The sequence below is a fragment of the Oratosquilla oratoria genome, chromosome 18 (assembly GCF_046742065.1).
Source record: "Oratosquilla oratoria isolate Oo_2021 chromosome 18, ASM4674206v1, whole genome shotgun sequence".
In the NCBI taxonomy this organism is placed as follows: domain Eukaryota; kingdom Metazoa; phylum Arthropoda; class Malacostraca; order Stomatopoda; family Squillidae; genus Oratosquilla; species Oratosquilla oratoria.
The window spans coordinates 1,525,331-1,545,896 of NC_134794.1; the positions used below are offsets into that span (position 1 = coordinate 1,525,331).

At 45.9% G+C, this 20,566-nt stretch overlaps 1 protein-coding gene across 8 annotated transcripts in view; it reads right to left on the minus strand.

Annotated features, from left to right (window-relative positions):
* Positions 1–20,566, minus strand: part of kn (EBF transcription factor knot) — a 413,486-nt gene that overhangs the window by 68,579 nt on the left and 324,341 nt on the right. For all 8 annotated transcript variants that reach the window (XM_076201327.1, XM_076201328.1, XM_076201331.1 and 5 more), the window contains exon 7: positions 6,708–6,789. In XM_076201327.1, the coding sequence (XP_076057442.1) occupies positions 6,708–6,789 (82 nt within the window). The remainder of the gene's footprint in view (positions 1–6,707; positions 6,790–20,566) is intronic.

Here is a 20,566-nt window from a genome sequence, read left to right on the forward strand (position 1 = left end):
ACAGAATATTAGATATAAATACCGTCCACGTCTGTACATAAGTGTGTATGTGTACTTGTGTGTATTTATGCATGTGTATTTGTTTCGTTGAATATAGGAATATGAAAAGCCCGTTTCACATGCATCTCAAGAACTACGTTGATAATATAATCAATGAATACTCCCAGCTATAATCTGGAATTTCGTCGATAAAGATACGGGCTTATATATGGAGTCCCATATATATATATATATATATATAATATATATATATATATATATATATATATATATATATATATATATATATAAGGTGACATGGTTTACAGACGTGAGATAAAGGGAGGAGTTAGAAGTTTGCAGGAGTATCGTGGCAGAGATTGATACAGTAGTGCGAGTCACGGACAGAACTGGAAGAGGCCTTTGCTCAGCAGTGGACTTAATGGCTCAGAATGATGTGTTTATGTGTGTGTGTGAGAGAAAGAGAGAAAAAGAGAAACTTGCAATAGTAATAATGATAGATGACAAAATAACGTTAGTAATCTTATTGTGATAAGAGATGTCTTTTTTTACCAGTGTTCCTACTGAATTATGATTCTGTAGTATCTATTAAAGGCAGTTTTCTACGTCCTCGACACCATTACCACCACCATCACCACCACTACCACCACCACTACCACCACCACTACCACCACCACCTTTACTATCACTACTATCATCACCACCTTTCTTTTAAGGATATTACCAGTCGCAGTAATTCTATCACTACCACTGTCATGACTACTACTACTGTAACTACTACTATTTCTGATTCTGGTAATGTTTGTACAATATTTCGTAGCGTTAGTGATATTTGAGTGAAGTCATTTTCACCTATACAGTTGATATTATAGTCAATTACTGTTATCAGTGGTGTCATGTAAGATGATACCGTGGATCCGCGTTGGGCGCGCATCCTCTAATGCGATTGCTGTGTTTTGCGAGTCTCTCTCTCTCTCTCTCTCTCTCTCTCTCTCTCTCTCTCTCTCTCTCTCTCTCTCTCTCTCTCTCTCCCTCTCTTTCTCTCTCTCCCTCTCTCCTCTCCTCTCCTCTCTCTCTCTCTCTCTCTCTCTCTCTCTCTCTCTCTCTCTCTCTCTCTCTCTCTCCCTTTCTCTCTCTCTCTCTTTCTCTCTCTCTCTCTCTCTCTCTCCCCTTCTCTCTCCCTCTCTTTCTCTCTCCCTTTCTCTCTCTTTCTCCCTGTCTCCTCCCTCTCTGTCTCCTCCCTCATTCTCTCTCTCTTTCTCTCTCCTCTCCTCTCCTCTCTTCCCCTCTCTATCCTCTCTATCTCTGTCTCTCTCTTCTGTGTGTGTGTGTGCGCGTGCTGCGGTGCCGTAGAGGGTATTGGCATTTGGGTTTGCGGTTGGGAGAGGGGATCCGGGTGCGATTAGTGCGAGACGGGCCAGGCTGATGGGATGCCAAGCAGGCAGGCAGGCAAGCAAGCAAGCAAGCAGAGGGACATGTAGGCAAGCAGGCAGGCAAGCAGGCAAAGAGGAAGACAGAAGAGAGAGGCAAGCAGGCAGAAAGGACCGGTAGAGTTATATATGTAGACAGAGAAGATAGACAGAGAGAGAGAGAGAAAGAGAGCGAGGGAGAGAGAGAGAAAGAGAGCGAGGGAGGCATACACACTGACACACATGTAGATAGGAAGATAGGCGAGAAAGGAAGAGAGGCAGCTCGTCTGCAAGCAATGCAGACGTCCATTACGATTTGGAAAGTCCTTCCTTGTACAGCCACGTGGCATGGTTTATACATTTGATTATGTCTAAACGTCAGATGAATGTATTATTAACGGGGGCACGAGGGCAATACCCCGGGCGTTCACTCGGCTGAATACATTGCCGCCTTGTGGTCGTAAAAGGTTCGAGCACACACACACACACACACACACACACACACACACACACACACACACACACACACACACACACACACACACACACACACACACACACACACACACACACAGTGTAAAGACATGTAACAATGTTTTTATTTGTTTTTATTGTTATTATTATCATTATCATTGTTACTATTATTATAATTATTTCAATTATTATTATTGTTATTATTATAATTCGGTTTAACGTCGCGAACCCCTATCAGTAGGCTAGGACGGTGCTCCTTACAGAGGACTTTGTAGTGTGCAAGTGAATGAACCATGCCCTTGGTCCAACTCGCTGGCGACAAGCTTCGAACTGCCGTCACCTCGACCTCCGCCGCAAGTACCGGCGCTCTAGCCCGATAGGAAGGCGAGTATTAGAAATATTATTTATATTATCATAATTTATTTATTTATTGTTATTATTGTTACTATTATTTTATTATTTTTAGCACTGACATTCTCATCTGCTCCTTTGCTACTATGGTAGAAGGAAGCCACGGTGATGAATAAAATCGCCTGACGGCATTTTGGTTACAGAAAGGAAAGTGCCACCTAGTACGGAAGGGACACACACACACACACACACACACACACACACACACACACACACACACACACTGAGGTCAGCTGCCATCGAGATGAATAAAATCATTAGAATCAGCAGATGGCAGCAGCAGCGTGAGCAAGAAGAGGGGGGGGGTCAAATGCCCCCCCCCTCCCCAAGCAGCGATAAGGCATTGCAACGGCAGCACCACAAATCAGTCTCGTTCTTGTGAAGGGTGCACGGGGCAAGGGAGTCTAGCGGGTTGCCAACAAGTAATATATATATATATATATATATATATATATATATATATATATATATATATATATATATATATATATATATAGTTCGAGTCCTTAGCAGTACCACATTTCAATTTCTGCATGTGGCCCATTGGGTCTCCCGATGTTGATGTCTTAGAATTAAAGTGCATTGTGGTCGTTAAAATGTATCTCTAATCACTGGGACCCATTCAGTGTTGTACATATATATATATATATATATATATATATATATATATATATATATATATATATATATATATATATATACTGTGTGTGTGTATGCATGTATCTATGAAACAAAAAGAAATTGGAAAATAGAAAATAAAAGGTAATGATAATGATGTTAAAGGTAATATTAATGATTATAATAACGATAATAAATAGATAATTAGACGAATGAATAGAAAGCCCTTAGCTGAATGAAATAATTTGACTTTGACCATAACAAAATCTGTGAGGGGCACTTCCCTAGCGAAGGGAGCGAATGACTTTAGCCAGAACAAAATATGCAAGAGATCCCGTCACCGTGGCTATTACGGGGTTAGACGAGATAACCAAACCCCGCTTTAGGACAGAGTTAAGATAACCTAATCCCCTTTAGGGCTGAGGTAAGGGTGGATCTTCACCCCCCCCACCCTTACCCCCAACCCCCCAAAAAACATCTGGAAATAAATCGTCCAGCGCTGACCAGAATAAAGACTAATGGACGCCATCGTAGCACATGGAGTAATTATTATATTTACCAAATGGTGCAACTGTGAGGCGCCCGTGGTGGTGCAAACGTAGCCTGACACCACCTGGTTCAAGAGTGCCCGGACAGTCGTCATTGCAAGGGAGCGCTGACACCCCCTTGGTGCAAATATGGGAGTCAGCCCGTGGTGCAAGAATGAAGGGACAGTCTCTGTGGTGCAAGAATGAGCTGACAGTCTCTGTGGTGCAAGAATGAGCTGACAGCCCTTGGTACAAATATGGTAGTCAGGCTCTGGTGTGAGAATGAAATGACAGTCTCTTTGGTGCAAGGATGAGCTGACAGTTTCTGATGCAGGAGGGTACTGACACTGGTGCAAGAATGAGCTGACAGTCTCTGGTGCAAAAGGGTACTGACGCTGGTACAAGAGGATGGCTGACATTCCGTGGTGCAAGAGGGTGGCTGGCATTCCGCGGTACAAAAGTCGGCTGACACGCGCGGTGGTACAAGCATGGTGTGTAGGCGACGCAGGCAAGGGGGGTGGGGGGTTCGTACCTCCAGGCCGGGGGGATGGGGGGGAGGGAGGGAGGGCGGGTGGGGGTGGAGAAACCGCCCTTGTGCGCCCGTCTGAAGGGTCCTTGTCTCGCCCAAGACCTGGACAAGCTCATACCAAGCTTCCGCCCAACTCCTTCCCCAGTAATGAGCTCCCTGACCTCGAGACTGACCCGACGGGCGCGCACGCAAGTACACGCGCACGCGCGTGTACTTGCGTGCGCGCAAATACAGCACAGGAGTTTTGGTGTATCGGAGCAATATACTGTGTGTGTGTGTGTGTGTGTGTGTGTGTGTGTGTGTGTGTGTGTGTGTGTGTGTGTGTGTGTATCAATCACAATACACTCTAATTCTAAGCCATCACCATCGAGAGACTCGAGGAGGCCAACATGCAGAAATTGAAACGTAGTACGGCCAAGGACTCGAACCTGCGCTAGCACGTCACAACTGTTAGGGAGTTGACCGATTGCGCCATCAAGATATATATATATGTATATATTGCTGCGGCATGTTTATATGTAGGACTGTCCCGGATGTAGTGAAGATTCTTGAGAGCAGCAATAGCGACAGCTCCTTAGGGATTGCATGTGAACCCCCCCCCCCCTACATGCACAGCCGTGCTTACTGCATGTACAGTTGGGGAAGAAAGTTGTTCGACAATTTGCTTAATTGTGTGTGTGTGTGTGTGTGCGCGCACACACATAACGTAAACAAGAGATTTTCGCCCGAGTGTGTTTGGTCAACATGCCCATATACACTCATCAACCCTTCCTCACCCATCGCCTTGTATACCCATCACGCAATACGTTCTCTCTCTCTCTCTCTCTCTCTCTCTCTCTCTCTCTCTCTCTCTCTCTCTCTCTCTCTCTCTCTCTCTCTCTCTCTCTCTCTCTCTCTCTCTCTGTTTCGCGAATATACACATTCTCAGTGCAAGGCGACTGTGCTCATTCGAATGAGACCTCCCAATATATCGGAACCAAGCAAATATAATTTTAGTTACCCGTGTATTAATGTAATTTTCTTGACAAAAGATTGATTTATCCAGGAATTTTTGTATATAAAATTATGTATATATACTCATGAGAGACGTGTGTATGCGTGTGTGTGTGTGTGTGTGTGTGTGTGTGTGAGTGTGTGTGTGTGTGTTTGTAATAGTACAACGCATGTTTGTCGCAGAGTGCAACCCGGGTCCAAGCAATGTAGGGTATGGTGAGGAGGTGGGGGGTGGGGGTGGGGGTGGGGGTGCCTGTGAACAGTGGATACCCTCAAGCAGGCCGCGTGCCTGTCCGCGCGTGTGGCACCGCCTCGCTCGTTAGGACGGTGCCAGATTTCCCGTATCGCGTGGCTCCGCGTTTATGTGTGATTCAATCTTGTAGTACTTGAAGATGGTCTCGCTATGGTCGGACGTGGTTTTCGTCTTCAGGGAGTGTTTGTGTGTGTGCGTGTGCGTGTGTGTGTGTGTGCGTGTGTGTGTATTCCTGTATCGCTTAGCCTCTCGTTCATATCGGATTTATATATTCCCTGAAGATGTCTTAATAGACGACAACGTTTCGAGTACGTTTCTTGTTCCCAGTGATTTTATGCAAGGATTGATATTTGTGAATTACGCACACACAAACACACACACACACACACACACACACACACACACACACACACACACACACACACACACACACATAGACACACACGCATACATAGACACGTGCGTGCGCGCAACTTAACAAGAAACGCTGGTAACTTGTGTTCAAGTATGCAAGGGTGACCACGAGGAAAGAAAAAAACTTAATTTAACACTGAAGATGTAAATATACAAAAGCGCTTTACTTCGTTAAGGTTTTCTTCCCTAGTGGTCGCACTATCGCATGCGCGCGCGCGCGCGCACACACACGCACACACACGCACACACGCACACTTTCTCAAAAGTGGTTATTACGTCATTTCTCTGGTTGATTATTATGAAATCAGTGCCCTTCAGTAGTTCAAGAGCATAGTCCTTTCTAATTTCCACCTCCCCTTTCCCCCCTCTCTCCCTCACTACCCCCCCCCCAACACTCATTGAGCATTGAGCTTCGCGCTCACGCAATAACTACGTTGACCTTGGGTGGGTAATCCCCAGCGGTTAACGATAACCGCCACGGCTATCCTAGCACACATGGCAAAGTTGTCGGCCTCGGCCAAAGTGAAGCTGTTTCGTGTGGTAGGTTATAGACACTCTTAGATGTGAAATTCGCCCACCCCCACGAGATGGAAATGGAAATAGAAATAGATTATGGTGTGACGGTAGGAGTGGTTTTCACGTGCCTATGGTTCCCGCGGGGGGGGGGGGTTGCATCCTAGGTGATTACTTAACTAGTTAGTTTGCTGTAACTAGTAGTTATTTGCCTGTTATCAAAGAGGTACTCGGTGTGTAAGGTTCTAGACCACAGCTGTGAAATGTGTCGCTCACATCCACATTCTTAACAACTCGCCATGCAGTGGGAAGTGAGAAACCCCTGGTAGAGCCAAACCATGTCAGTTGCGGCAAGCCGCTGGACTTTTTTAGGCCGACGTTGGGTCGCCTCCCCGCCTGGCCAGGGGTATCCCAACGTGAGATTACCCGCAGCGGGTCCCGGGAATCGAACTCACGACCACCTGATCATGAGTTCGACGCGGTATCCAATGTGTTACTGCGCGGCCAACCAAAAAAAAAAAAAAAAAAAAAAAAAAAATCAAGAACTGGAAGGAGTCTATTCTTACCTGGAATCTGCGCATGTCTCGTGGGTTGCCCGCGTTCTTGAGGCAGTTCTGGTTGCACTTGAGGAAGAACTTGAGGAAGAACCTGCCGGAGGAAGAAGAAGAAAAGGGTTAGTCGTAAGAAGTCTTTGCGATGTCGTAATAAACATCGTAAGTGTTGCCATCAGTAGTATCGTCAATGTCCTTATCGTCACTGTCGTCATTGTCATTATCGTCATCATCATCATCATCAGCAGCAGTAGTAGTAACAGCTGCCAATCCTCCACACTACTCTTGCAAACTTCTCTTACCTCACCAACTTGAACGTATGACCCAGTTCCCGCTGACCAAAGGGTAAAGGAACTTAGCAGAAAACTTTTGAACCTAAAAAAAGGGAGTCTGAATAACCCCGTCGCTACATGTGTGTGTGTATATATATATATATATATATATATATATATATATATATATATATATAATATTTATCAACCACAGTACACTTTAATTCAAAGCCATCAACATCGAGAGACTCGCGTAGGCTAACATACAGGAATTGAAAGTCCATGACCGCACCACGTTCCAATTTCGGCATGATGGCCTCCGCGAGTCTCTCGATGCTGATGGCTAAGAATTAAAGTGTATTGTAGTTGATGAAAATATACATCTGTTCACTGGGACCCATTCGGTGTTGTACATTATATATATATATATATATATATATATATATATATATATATATATATATATATATATATATATATATATCGGGCTAACGGCAAACGACATCATGCAGCTGAGGAAAACTTCACTCTTAAAATGGTCGCGGTCGATCAATAACCCCTTCAAACCTGTGTCCACCCCCCTCCCTTCAATCCTGTTACTCTTACTGACATATTTGTTCTGCCTGCCGCCAGGTGATTTTATTCAATCGGAGTAAAACCTTGAACAGCAAACGAGAGGTTCTTGGACTCATGGTCTACACACACACACACACACACACACACACACACACACACACACACACACACACACACACACACACACACGTACACGTATGATTGGTAATTGGCGTTCAGCCTAGCGAAGGACCAAGATGTCCTTCCCATCACGAGGAAGTCAATTGGGTTCTGATGTCCCACAATTTTATTTTATTTTTACTTTTTTTCTTCTTCTTCCTCTTCCTCAACCCAATTCCAGGATCCCCCCCACCTTAATTCCACGCGTTTATTTGTCCCCCCTCCCCCTCCCACCACACTCCCATTCCCCCCCCCCTCTCTTGATCTTATTTATCCTACTTAAATGCATCAGGGTCTTCCCCCTTCAGAAGTAGTGGGACTGGTGGTGGTGGTGAGATTGCACTATTCAGACATCCAGTGCCAGGAAGTGGTGGTACGAAGAAGCATAAAAAGCAACATGTTAAAAAGTAGGTCTGGATATGTTTTGAGATCAAGACGCGCTTAAGGAAGGAAGCAGGCGAAGAGTGTAGTGGGTTAGAATTTTCGTCCTCCTTTTCCTCCTCCTCCTCCTCCTCTTCCTCCTGCTCCTCCTCCCCCTCCTCTACATCCCCTTTTTTCAAGTAAATATAATCATCTATCGGCAGGTCAAAAATATAACGAGAGCTTTCGTCTACAAGCTAAATGAAACGTGCTGTCATTCGTAAACTGAGACGAGTGTTTTTTCAGTCGGAATAAATCGTCGAACGACAGTTAGAGATCACGTGACAAACTGGTCACGAGAATGAAGACATTTTGGTAAGAGGACAAATTGCCAACTGAGAGGACCTTTGGCTCCAGTTGCTTGGTTCCAGTGTATACTTTGGCGCTATACGCGGATTCACCGTATAAAGGCCCATCACACGTTCAAGATTCTCGCCACATATTGTGAGTTTGAAAAGCTGGAAGACGACTTCGCCTGCAGTGTTCAAGACTTCCGTGAGGATAATTCAGTAATAATTCTAATTTTCGTATAGGTTTAACTTCTTTTAGAAAGTCATTCAGCCTCTAATTCTATGACAAAAGTGATTTGACATTTGGAAAATTCAAAAACAAGATTGTAACCGAAGTCGTTTCTGCTCAAACGAAGTAGCAAAAGTGAGTAGCATGCTAGCGAGAAATGCCTAGTGTGCCGCCACCTTAAGCGGTCAGGTCACCAACCAACCCGGTGCGTTTTTCGGCATGAATGAGTCATAATGGGTCATGAATGGGTCAAACGTGGGTCATGATTGGGTCAGGCTGATTATTGGGTAAGTGATTAAATTGAACGACTAATTAGTTAGGGAGTCTGATTATTAAAGCCCGATCATTTGCTTGGGGGGGACGGTGGGGGGGGCATTGACCCCCGAGGGTCGAGGGGCAAATGATTTTACCGCTGATTGCTCCACGGGTGTAGACTTAATTAATTAATTGACTAATTAATTAGTAAATTAGTTTTTTGCTTCGGGGACCCCTTCTTTAGCAACCGTACACCAGCGGGACTCGTAAGTGTAATCTTTAGTTAGGTTCGGGGACCGAGTGTCGGCCTACGGGGCTGCACTCCCAGGTATGGGTGAGGTTGGGTGGTCTTCGCTTCTTGGTTGAGAGTGAGTTATGAAGAGTTCGAATCCTGTACAGACAGACGGGGTGGTTGTGATATACAACACCGAAGCAGGGGCCCTGAAGAAAACGGGATTCCTATCGACCGAGACCCCGCGTAGTCCCGAGTTCACCTCATGACTGCCACGTAACTCCTGCACATTTCTCCGACATGTTCCGCTTTATTTCGTCAGTAGGGTGGTTGTTTTCATTATATGTTTTATTTTACACTTTGTCGTCGTCTCGTACGACTGTGCCGGCCTCTGCCACGCAACTCCTGCAAATTTCTCCCTGTATTTCTTAATTTTGTCCGTAAAGTGAACTTTTTCTGTTATATTTAGAGACATTTGATTCTCTTTGCACCTCAAGTGAGTCATCATCATCATCATCATCATCATCATCATCATCATCATCATCACCATTGTCAGTTGGAGGCGTCGTACGCCAGGAGGCGCGTTACTTCACTCGAACTCCGGCGCCAGTCCCCACGGCCTCCCGGGCAAGCTCCCATGCAGACACCCTTCCTTCCCACTCCAAACAACTCTCGACAGGTTCGATCCACTTGCACCAATTATGAATTCTGTGGAGGTCTCCTCCCTTCGTCTCCTCCATCGTACTCCATGGAAGAGGAAGTTAGAACAAATATAGATATTTCCCTTTAGTAAGTTAGATATACCAGAAGCACTCTCTAAAATGTGGTAAATTTTAAAAGAATTTCTTTTCGAATAGTGGAAACTACCGAATTTGAGAAATTCCTGAGAGAGAGAGGGTGGGGAGGAGAGAAAAAGAGGAGGGGGAGGAAGAGAGATAGAGAGGAGTATGAGAGAAATAAAGAGAGGGGAAGGATATGAGAGAGAGAAAGAGAGAGTGGAAGGAAATTAGAGAGAGAGGGGAGAGGAGAAAGAGAGGAGGGGGAGGAGGAGAGATAGAGAGGGGGGTATGAGAGAAATAAAGAGAGGGGAAGGGTATGAGAGAGAGAAAGAGAGAGTGGAAGGGAATGAGAGAGAGAGGGGGAGGAGAAAGAGAGATAGAGTAAGGGGAGGATGAGATATAGAGAGGAATATGAGAGAAATAAAGAGAGGGGAAGGGTATGAGAGAGAGAGAAAGAGAGAGTGGAAGGGAATGAGAGAGAGAGGGGGAGGAGAAAGAGAGAAAGAGGAGGGGGAGGGAGAGAGATAGAGAGGGGGGTATGAGAGAAAGAGAGGGGGAGGGTATGAGAGAAGAGAGAGAGGGGGAGGGTATGAGAGATAGAGAATGGAAGGAAATGAGAGAGAGAGAGAGACAGAGAGAGAGGGTGAGGGTATGAGAGAGAGAGAGAGAGAAGTGTCTTTAGTCTTAGTGGGACTTGTAGTCAAAAGGGCCGAGGGTTCGGCCTTGGGGGCGTCGCGGAGTATTTTGATGAGGAAACGACGCGAGGGGATTGGATTAAAGCCAATCACGAAGAAACGAGATGAGGGAAAGAGTTCGACTGCCAGAAATTGGGAAAATTTGGTCGGGCGGAAGATTGGGGTGATTGGGGGGGGAGAATTGCCACCGTGGGGCAGAGGGGGGAGGGGGGAGAGACGGGGAACGGGAGGAGATGGGGGGCGGATGGTAGTTAGGGGAGGGTTTGTGTCGTAGGGGCGCCTGGAGTGGGGGTTCCTTAAGATATAATTTGATTATTGGTGTGTGTGTGTGTGTGTGTGTGTGTGTGTGTGTGTGTGTGTGTGTGTGTGTGTAATTTACTTTATGTACTTATTGTGTTATTTTCGTATTTATTTTCTATTTATTTTGAGTTTTATCATTATTATTTATATTTATTTTTGCAAACGTAGTGTGGGGTCTTGACAGGAAGCAGATAAGAAAAAAATCGAACCTCTGGTTGAATAGAATCGCCAGACGACACTTAGGATGAACACGTCAAGAGCAGAAATGCCCATGGGTAAGTTTGTCGGGCACAAGTTCCCCAGGAGGTGAATGAAATCGCCCGGCGGCAGGTGTGGAACCCAACAGACGGGAACCTAAGCGTCCGCACAGGCGCGAGGGACTCGAATCGCTTGCGGCGAGAACGGTGAGTGGCGCTGGTTTGGTCGTTGAGAAAGAAAGAGGAGGAGGAGGAGAAGAGGAAGAAGAAGAGGAAAAAGGAGGAGGAAGAAGAAGAAGAAGAAGAAGGGGAGGAGGAAAAGGGAGAAGGGAAAAAGAAGAGGAGGAGAAGTGGAAGAGGGAGAAGAAGGGAAACAAGAGGAAGGAGGAGGAGAAGTGGGAGAGGGAGAAGAAGGGAAACAAGAGGAAGGAGGAGGAGGAGGAGGAGAAACTGAAGATGACGAAGAAAAAAAAGAATAGTAAGTGGTGGAGGAGGACAATGGAGAAATAGGAAAGGGAGAAGTAATTGGGGAAGGAGAAGAGGAAGACGAAGAAGAAAAAGAAGCGCAGGAAGAAGAAGACGAAGAGGAAGACGAAGAAGTGAAAGACGAAGTAGAACAAGAAACGACAACAGGAGGAGTGACAACAACAAAGAAGAATGGCAGTTAGCGGGAACCCGGAGCAGATCTGCGTAAACGGAGGCCCCCGAACAGAAGGAGAGTTGTTGTCCGCTGAGGGGCGAAGGACACGACATCCGGAACCTAATGAGTCCGGAGGAGGAGGTTGTGGGTCCTTAATGAAGTTGTTCTGCGCCAAGAATCGTACTGCATCAAGAAGAATTGTTCCTTCGCCGGGTCCTCCTCAACCGCAGACTCCTTCTGCAAACTCCCTCGGGAGGCGCGCGGCGGGTCCCCGAAGACCGACAGAAATTCTTCTGCGGGTATTTTTGGACAAAAGAGCTGGATTGTGTTCCTGAATTATATTCGTGTTGCGCAGCACGTTGCGTCACCAGATGTTCCCATCCATGCATGCTTGATGCTTCCAAATCCTGCCTCTTGGCTTGTCTTGGCCAGTGTTCGTCAGATTTTTTTTATTAGTCTATTAGAAGAATATTTGAAATGACACCGTTAATACGATGGTACTTCATATATATATATATATATATATATATATATATATATATATATATATATATATATATATATATATATATATATATATATATATATATGAAGTACTTGGTTTATTACATAACTTTAATCATTCATTTGGTGGTTCAGAAGGCTTGACTTTCTTATATTATAAACCCGTTTTATCACAATAAAATTCTCTGCTTATTAAGCCATTCTAGAGGAGTGATTTGGAGGTCAACTTTCCTTTTATCTATCTATTAGTCTACTGATGCGAGAGTCGCAAATTGACGAATGTGATAAAGATGAAGAATGGACAGTGTATGTCGTGGGCAATAACCAGCGCTTCTGTCCTTGAGGACACAATCGCACTGAAGAGGTAAAGGGAGGACGTAGAGGTGTTAAAGGGAGGACGGAGAGATGGTAAAGGGAGGACGGAGAGGTCGATGCTGGGAATAACGCCGAAAGACAGTTAAAGGGCGAACTGATTAAAGGGAGTAGACTGAAGTTTAAAGACGAAATAAAAGGATGGAAATTGAAATGGACAGTACAGGCACCCAAGGAGGATGACGGGACCAGGTGTGTTATTGACTGGACGCCGCGAGATGGAAAGCGTGGAAGATGGGGACAATATAGTGAAGTTTGCAGGAGTGACATGGCAGACATTGGCGCTGGTTTGGAAAGATCTTTGCCCAGCAGTGGACTCGGAATGCCTGATGAATCTAGCCAAAGTTAAGTTCTGTGCAAAAAAGTTAACTTCTTTGCGAAGGAGTTGATCTCTTGTTGGAAGCTGATAGAAAACGTGATTTGGGAGGTACAGTTTCATAGAAAATGGGAAGATGAGGTTGAGGGAACGCTGTCAGGGTGGCGGTGTGGACACGAAGAGGGAAGTCTGTGAAGCGTATACAGATGGTCTTACAGACAGACAGACGGAAGGGCAAACAAGGGGAATCCGCCCTCGAACAAAAACAAGTGTTCGCACGCGCCCCGGGTTGGTTGGTGGGCGTCGTGGGGAGAGCAGGAAGAAGGCGGAGGACACTTAGGTAGCCCGCACCCCGACGCAACCAGTTGCATGAAACCAGTCGCATGAAACAAGTTGCATGAAACCGGTCGCATGAAACAAGTTGCATGAAACTAGTCGCATGAAACAAGTTGCATGAAACCTGTCGCAACGGATGCATACACCCTCTGGAGACAATATTCCCGGTGCTTTATGAGCACATAATTTTCATTTGTTATTTCAGAAAGTTACCCGGTTACTCGTGGGTAAACGTACAGGTAATGATGCTTTCACATAGTGTAGGCTTCTGCTGCGATCGGTTTCATGCAACTGGTTGCGTCGGTGTGCGGGTTGCCTTAAGATTTCGCAACAGAAAACGGGTGGTTGGCTCCTGGGTGAATAAAATCGTCCGGCGGCAGCTACTCGTTGGATTGGTCATTTCACCATGAATTCCTCCACCACCATACCATCACCATCACCACCACTACCATTACTACCACCACCACTACCACCACCATCATTACCATTACTACTACCACCACCATCACTACCACCACCACTATCACCATCACTACCACTACCGCCACTACCATCACCGCCACCATCACCACCAATACCGCCATCACCACCACCAACAATAGGTAACTGTCCATGATTTAACACTTCACGCCATACTATACAACACAATATGGAAGACTGCATTGCACACAATCACGCACGACAGCAACACAACATATACTCTATATAAGGGATTGGTGGGTAAAAGTCCGTTGTTGCACCTATTATGGCGTTCTTCGGAGGGACAGACGGGGCTGCTCGGCCAGACAGTCAGGGGAACAACAAAAACAACAACAATGGGGCTGTTCGGCCAGACAGTCAGGGGAACAACAAAAACAACAATAGCAACAAAAGCAACAACAAGAACAGCAACATTATGAAAATTTCTTTCACCATATTGGTTACTCCCTCAGCCTCCTCAGCCCCCACCACCACCGCCACCTCCCCTCATCACCGCAAACATCGGGTGTCCTGTCATGTGACCCTGGCTGTCACGAGATGTCAGCGGCACCGTGTGTCACGTGGCTGTGACGTCACGGTCTCATGTGGCTGTGACGTCACGCGTCGGTCAACGTCATATTGAGTTTTTTATGTAATTTATTGTAATTTGTTTGTTCATGTAGTTGTTCAGTCATTTATTTATTAATATTCATTATATTTGTTTCATTTATTAATTTTTGTATCATATATTATGTCGTGTGTGTATATATGTATATATATATATTATATATTATATATATATATAAGTTGCATTAATTTATCCATTTGGTAAAGTATTAAGTCGTTGGTATATTTAAGGCTGTATTAGGTTATTCATGTAATTGTTTAATATATTTTATTATTTACCTACGAATTCAATCAGTGATGTAGCTCAATAATTATTTATTTATTAATTTAATGACTTATCTCGCAGATTAAGTGATTAATGTATTTCTGTATTTGATTGGTTTTGACGTCGTGGGGTTTAGTCACTGGCGCCTCCTGATTTTATTTCTGAGAGCGACGAAAACTAGGGTACTGTGACGAACTCTTGAGCGGATGGTCGTGAGTTCGATTCCCGGGACCGGCTACGTGCTTCTTGCGTTGGATCCCAACAGGCCTGGCCAGGCGGGGAGGCGACCCGTCGCCGGCACAAAAAAAAAAAAAGAAAAAAAGAAAAAAAAAAAAAAAAAAAAAAGCCTCAACTGACCGGGCTTTGCCCTTCCAAGGAGTTTCTCACTTCCCATTGCGACCGACTGGGGTATTGAGTAACGAGCTCTATGACAGAGGCGATTATATTTTTTCCTAGGAACTAGATAATGAATTTATAGATTATAGACGGACGAAACGTAGGATGGAGAAAGTTCTGAGTTCGTCAGAGGACCTCTCGATGAGACGAGAACGCTTTGGGTTAACCAGAAGAAAATTTGTTAAGGTTACCATTGTGTTTAAGTAACGCGAAAGGTGTGGTGGTGTTGCATCGGCTTACTGGAGAAATTCGCGCCGTAAAACGGCGATAAGTTGGGCGTAAAAGGCACGCCCATCGCTGCAATTTGCACATCGTTCCTTTCTCTGGGCGCATTCTGGTTTCTGTGGAAGTAGCCGACATCATGCCCCTCAAGAACGGCAGCCTTCACCATTTTTTTTATGCTGTTATTGGTGCTATGACATTTATACTTGGTACTACTCGCATATGCCAGTTGACGCCGCGCTCCTGGCGTGGAAATGTTTTCACCGATACTGAAAACTGTTACTACCCCCTTGAGCAAAGGGATGGGGGTGTTTTGTGTGTGTGTGTATGGCCACAGGACTACCTATACGGGCTGTGAGCTCTCATGTAGGTAGGGTAATAGTTGTCGATCACGAGTCCGTCACGTGATCAAAGACCTTTGTGAATCTCTCACACTCACGCGCGCGCACACACACACACACACACACACACACACACACACACACACACACAGCATTTGTCACCTCGTGCCCCAACTTTGACGAATCGCATGACTATGCCATTATCTGCCACGTCACTCCTGCAAACTTCTCTTGTTTTCCCTTTTCCACGCAGTAACACACTTTCGGCTCTCATCAGGATCAACCAGAGAAACTCGATCCGAAGCAGACGAGGAGGAGGAGGAGGAGGAGGAAGAAGAAGAGGAAGAGGAGGATGTTGTGGCCGCCAAGGCGAGTTTGCGCCGCCAGTAATTACCTAGGAGTGTTTTCGATCCTGTCAAAGGCCTTTCTTCTTGGATTAATTAGAGATCGACCATTTTCCCTATCCCGTTTTCTTTTTATTCCCTCTGTTTCTTCTGTGTCTCGATTTTTTTTTTCCTTCGTCGTCGTCTTCGAATTTTTCTTCTCCATCTTGTTACTTTTTCTTTGTCTTCTTCATCTTCTTCGTGTTCTTCACCCTCTCTTTCTTCTTCTTCTTCTTCATCTTCGTCTTCTTAATCTTCTCCTTCTTCTTCTTCTGTTCCGCCTTTTATTTCATATCGATGATTTGCCTCCATAGACTCTCGCCGATTTTTGGTCTTTTCAGTTTCTTGAAGTTTCTCTTTCGTTCATTTCTTCAAGAAATTTCTTTCCGCCGCCGTTTTCTTATACGTAGTGAGGTCTTTGATTCTGGCCGCCGCCTGGCGATTTTATTCATTTCCGTGCGCCCTTCGCGTGCTGAGAGGTCGAAACGTGTGCGTGTAGGTACGCATACAAGCACGCACACACGTGTGCACAAATGTGTAAACAAATATGTACACAATGTGTACATTTGTGGACTTAACAACAAGAAATAACAATGTTGTACAACACAGCTATTCCTTAGCTTACCGTTTTGTTTTGTTTTTTAATGCTTGTAACAACATCTTTTAACCTTCATAGTTTTATTATGTTATAATCTTGTAGGATGTATATTTTCAGCAGTAATGTTGCTTTACACAATAAACTGTATATTATTATTACATACACATGAAGGATATAAATCAAGATGGAATTGTATATAAAAAAGTGAGGCCAGATGTAAATTTGAGAGTAGGAGACGGGACCCAACGAGCGTTGCTCCTTTCCTGCATAGTAAACACATGCGCGCGCGCGCACACACACACACACACACACACACACACACACACACATATGGAGAGAGAGAGAGAGAGAAAGAGAGGATCGAAGGAACAAGGAAACAAAGGCCAAGAGAAGGAGAAGAAAGAAGTCATTCGACTCTGACCCTCATTTCGGTCTCTCTCTCTCTCTCTCTCTCTCTCTCACACACACACACACACACACACACACACACACACACACACACACACACACACACACACACACACACACACACACACACACACTCACTCTCTCTCTCTCCTTCTTGCCATTCCCCTTTCTCTTTCGTACTTCTTACCTTCTCTTTGTCTCTTTTCTCTCATGTCTTCCCTCCAGGTCTCCCGTCGGAAACCTCCCCCCCCCTCCCTCCTTGCCCGCCCCGCCTACTTGAAGCGACTAACCGCACCGGGGCGACGCTTGTTAAACCCATTTTCTGATCCACCACCTTCCTCCGGGTAATGGGGCAACCCACACCACGTCTTCTGTCCCTTTCTTTCTTTATCTCTTTATCTCACTCTCTATCTTTCACTTCCTCTCACTCCCTCTCTCACTCACTCTCTCTCGGTCACTCCCTCTCTCACTCTATTTCTCAAACTCTGTCCGTCTCTTTCTAAAAAGAAAAAAAGAAAGAGCGTTAAAAAAGAAGGGAAAGAAGGAAAGAAGAAGACGAGGAAAGAAGGAAAAGGGGAGAAAGGCTAAAGGAAATATTTGGTTTTCAAAAATATTTTTTCGGAAAGGAAATCCGACCGAGCGCACGCGCGAACTGGGGACCCCCCTCCCCCCTCCCCCCTTCCCCTCCCCACCCCTCCTCTTTGATTTGTGGTGTAAACAAAGCCCAGGACACAATAACAAAGTCCTCCTGCCTCGTCCGTCTGCGCGCGCATCTGGTGTTGATTTTGGTGCGCAGAGGCTGTGATTGACAAATGAACAGCGGGCCAGGAAATGACGCGGCGCCTTCAAGAAAATTGGCGGGAAAATTGGAGGCTGAGACGAGGGCGGGCGCGCGCTGGGGGCAGCTCTAAGAGAGTCCGCTTCTTTTTCTCTCTCTTCTTCTCTCTCTTTTTCTTTCTTTCTGTTTTCTTGTACTCTGTCCACTGCAGCGCTGGTGGTGTCAGCGAGTATCACGTAGTTTCTCACATGCGGCGGTTATACATTACCTATCACCACTCCCTCTTAGCCAAGGCACCTAATGGCTTGCAGACAGCAGTGGAAGAGGGAGGGGGAAGGAGGGAGGGAGGGGGGGGCGTTAGGGAGCTGATCATCAGCCATGTCGAGCGGTCGGAATCACTTCGAGTGTCAGCTGACACGACATGACAGCTTTCTTGACCTCTGGTTGCGCGGTGCTGACCGCTGACCTCAGCGGGCAGAGCGTCCTTAGAGACGGCGGCGGCGGCGGCGGCGGCAGACAGACGGTGGAAGCACAGATTTGCTGTTTTCATATCATTAGCCGGAGGTCTGCTGTTGTGGTGTATGTATATGTGTGTTTGTGGTGTGTGTGTGTGTGTGTGTGTGTGTGTGTGTGTGTGTGTGTGTGTGTGTGAGGAAGACGGGATGTATGTAGTAATTGTGAAATTTGTTTGGTTTAAGGGTTGTCTATGTCTTGCGGTTATACATATTGAGAGCTTGTAGCGTATGTAACCACCAGTGATGTTATCACCATTACCACCACCACCATAGGCATCCTAACGACGACTTTAGCCACGGTCTTCATCATCATCATAACCACAACCACCAGCACTACCACCACCATTACCACCACCACTAACTACCTCCTCGACCACCACCTACCACCGCTGCCACCACTGCCACCTCGACTACCACCGACATCGACACCACCGCTGCCACCTCCTCGACCAACATCAACCACCGACATCGACACCACCACCACCCCAAACAGCTGAACTTGTAGAGCACTGCTAATGAAGTTTTGAGCGTCGCGGGGCAGGCGAGAAATGAAAGGAAAGGGTCGTGACAGGAACTCGAGGACGAGACAGAGGATGACGGCAGAGACAAGGTGGAACGAGGGGGTGAATTGTCCTGAAACCCAGGGAATGGAACAAGAGCCCCAATGACGTCGTCTGCATATTTTATTTCTAGATTATGCTGACTCTAGACGAAAACCAAAAAATAATTTGGATTTAGAAACGGATCCTCCGGTATAAGTCATTGCTTATGAACGAACTGATCTGGAAAACTACAGAATAAAATAAATATTTTTGGTTAGGTTTTGTAGATTACGAAAAGGCTTTTGATTCGATACACAGGATGAGGCGTCTGCAGTACAGTTGCCTAAACGGGTAAATATGGGTGTTTACATGAATATAGACTTATAGGTAAATGTGTACATAGAGGCATCTGCGGTGCAGTTGCCTAAACGGGTAAACATGGGTGTTTAGATGAATATAGACTTGTAGGTTAATGTGTACTTATAGGTAGATGAATATAGATTTATAGGTAAACGTGTACTTATAGGTAACTATGTACTAAAAGGTAAGTACTCTCGCTTGTGTATATGGTACAATTCTGTGAGAAGTCACTTGTGACACATTGTTGGTTCTGATCCAAATGTTGCCTGGTATGAGAGTGAGGAGAGGGAGAGAGAAAGAGAGTGAGGAGAGAGAGAGGGAGGGTGGGGAAAGAAATAGAGAGAAAGGGGGACATAAGCCAAAATAGGGTAATTTGGGTAAAAAGAAAGGAAAAGGAAGCTAATGAATACCACTGTTCACGAATATATGGAAACAATACCGCCACATTACCGCGTATATTGGCTCCGCGGATAGGGCGGGCGGCCGTGGGGGCAACGCGAGGAAACCCCGCAATGGCACGGTTCGAGTCGCGTTAGCCGACAAAAACGGGCAGCAGGAGGGCGCTGACAGACTGACATTAGGAGGCGGGCGTGTAAAAAGGAAACCAGAAGTAGAGTTGTCGGCACTTACAAGCGGTGCAGTTGGGGGAAACAAATTATTCGGTAGTTTTGGGTCGAAATGGAGCGAAGACGGGTTGCTTGGTCGTGACGAACCGGCGCGACAGTTTTCTTCCTTTCTTTTGTTACCAGAGTCTCCTCCATTTCATTTCACTGACATGGCAGCGGTCCGTGCGCCGAGTGTGTGTGCTCACGTATCGGTACGTGTGAGTACTTCATCGCATTGCTCCCGCGTTACCGTTACTATTTCGTAACGTGATTAGCCCCGTTACATACGAAGGGATCATCACGTCCTGCTGGTTTGCTTTGAACTCTTCGAATGCTCTTTGGTAACCCTCTGGTATATGTGTGTGTTTTATCTTGGCCTTGGATCACGGGCTCGACTCGTGATCGATAACTATTACACTCCTATATGTGTGTGTGTGTGTGTGTTTACCTAATTGTAGTATACAGGAAAGAAGTAACGCTCGTTAAGTCCCGTCTCCTACTCTCCAACTTAACTTGCTTCAAGTGTGTGTGCGTGCGTGCGTGCGTGCGTGGACGCCCATGTAGACGCATGTATGTACACGTGTACCTGTCCATACCCATGCCGACCAGTGTCAAGATCGAGCGGGCGCTGTCCGGGAAGAAGAAGAAGAAGAAGAAGAAGACGACGAGAGTTCCCGGAAGACGTCTGTCCGGAGGCGACGGCGGCCGCGACAGGTTCCGGGGGTTGGCGGCGAGGCCGAGGTGAATACGTAAGGAGCCTCCGGAAACCTTAATGAGTCCGGGCAAGTGTGACGGGGCCTCCC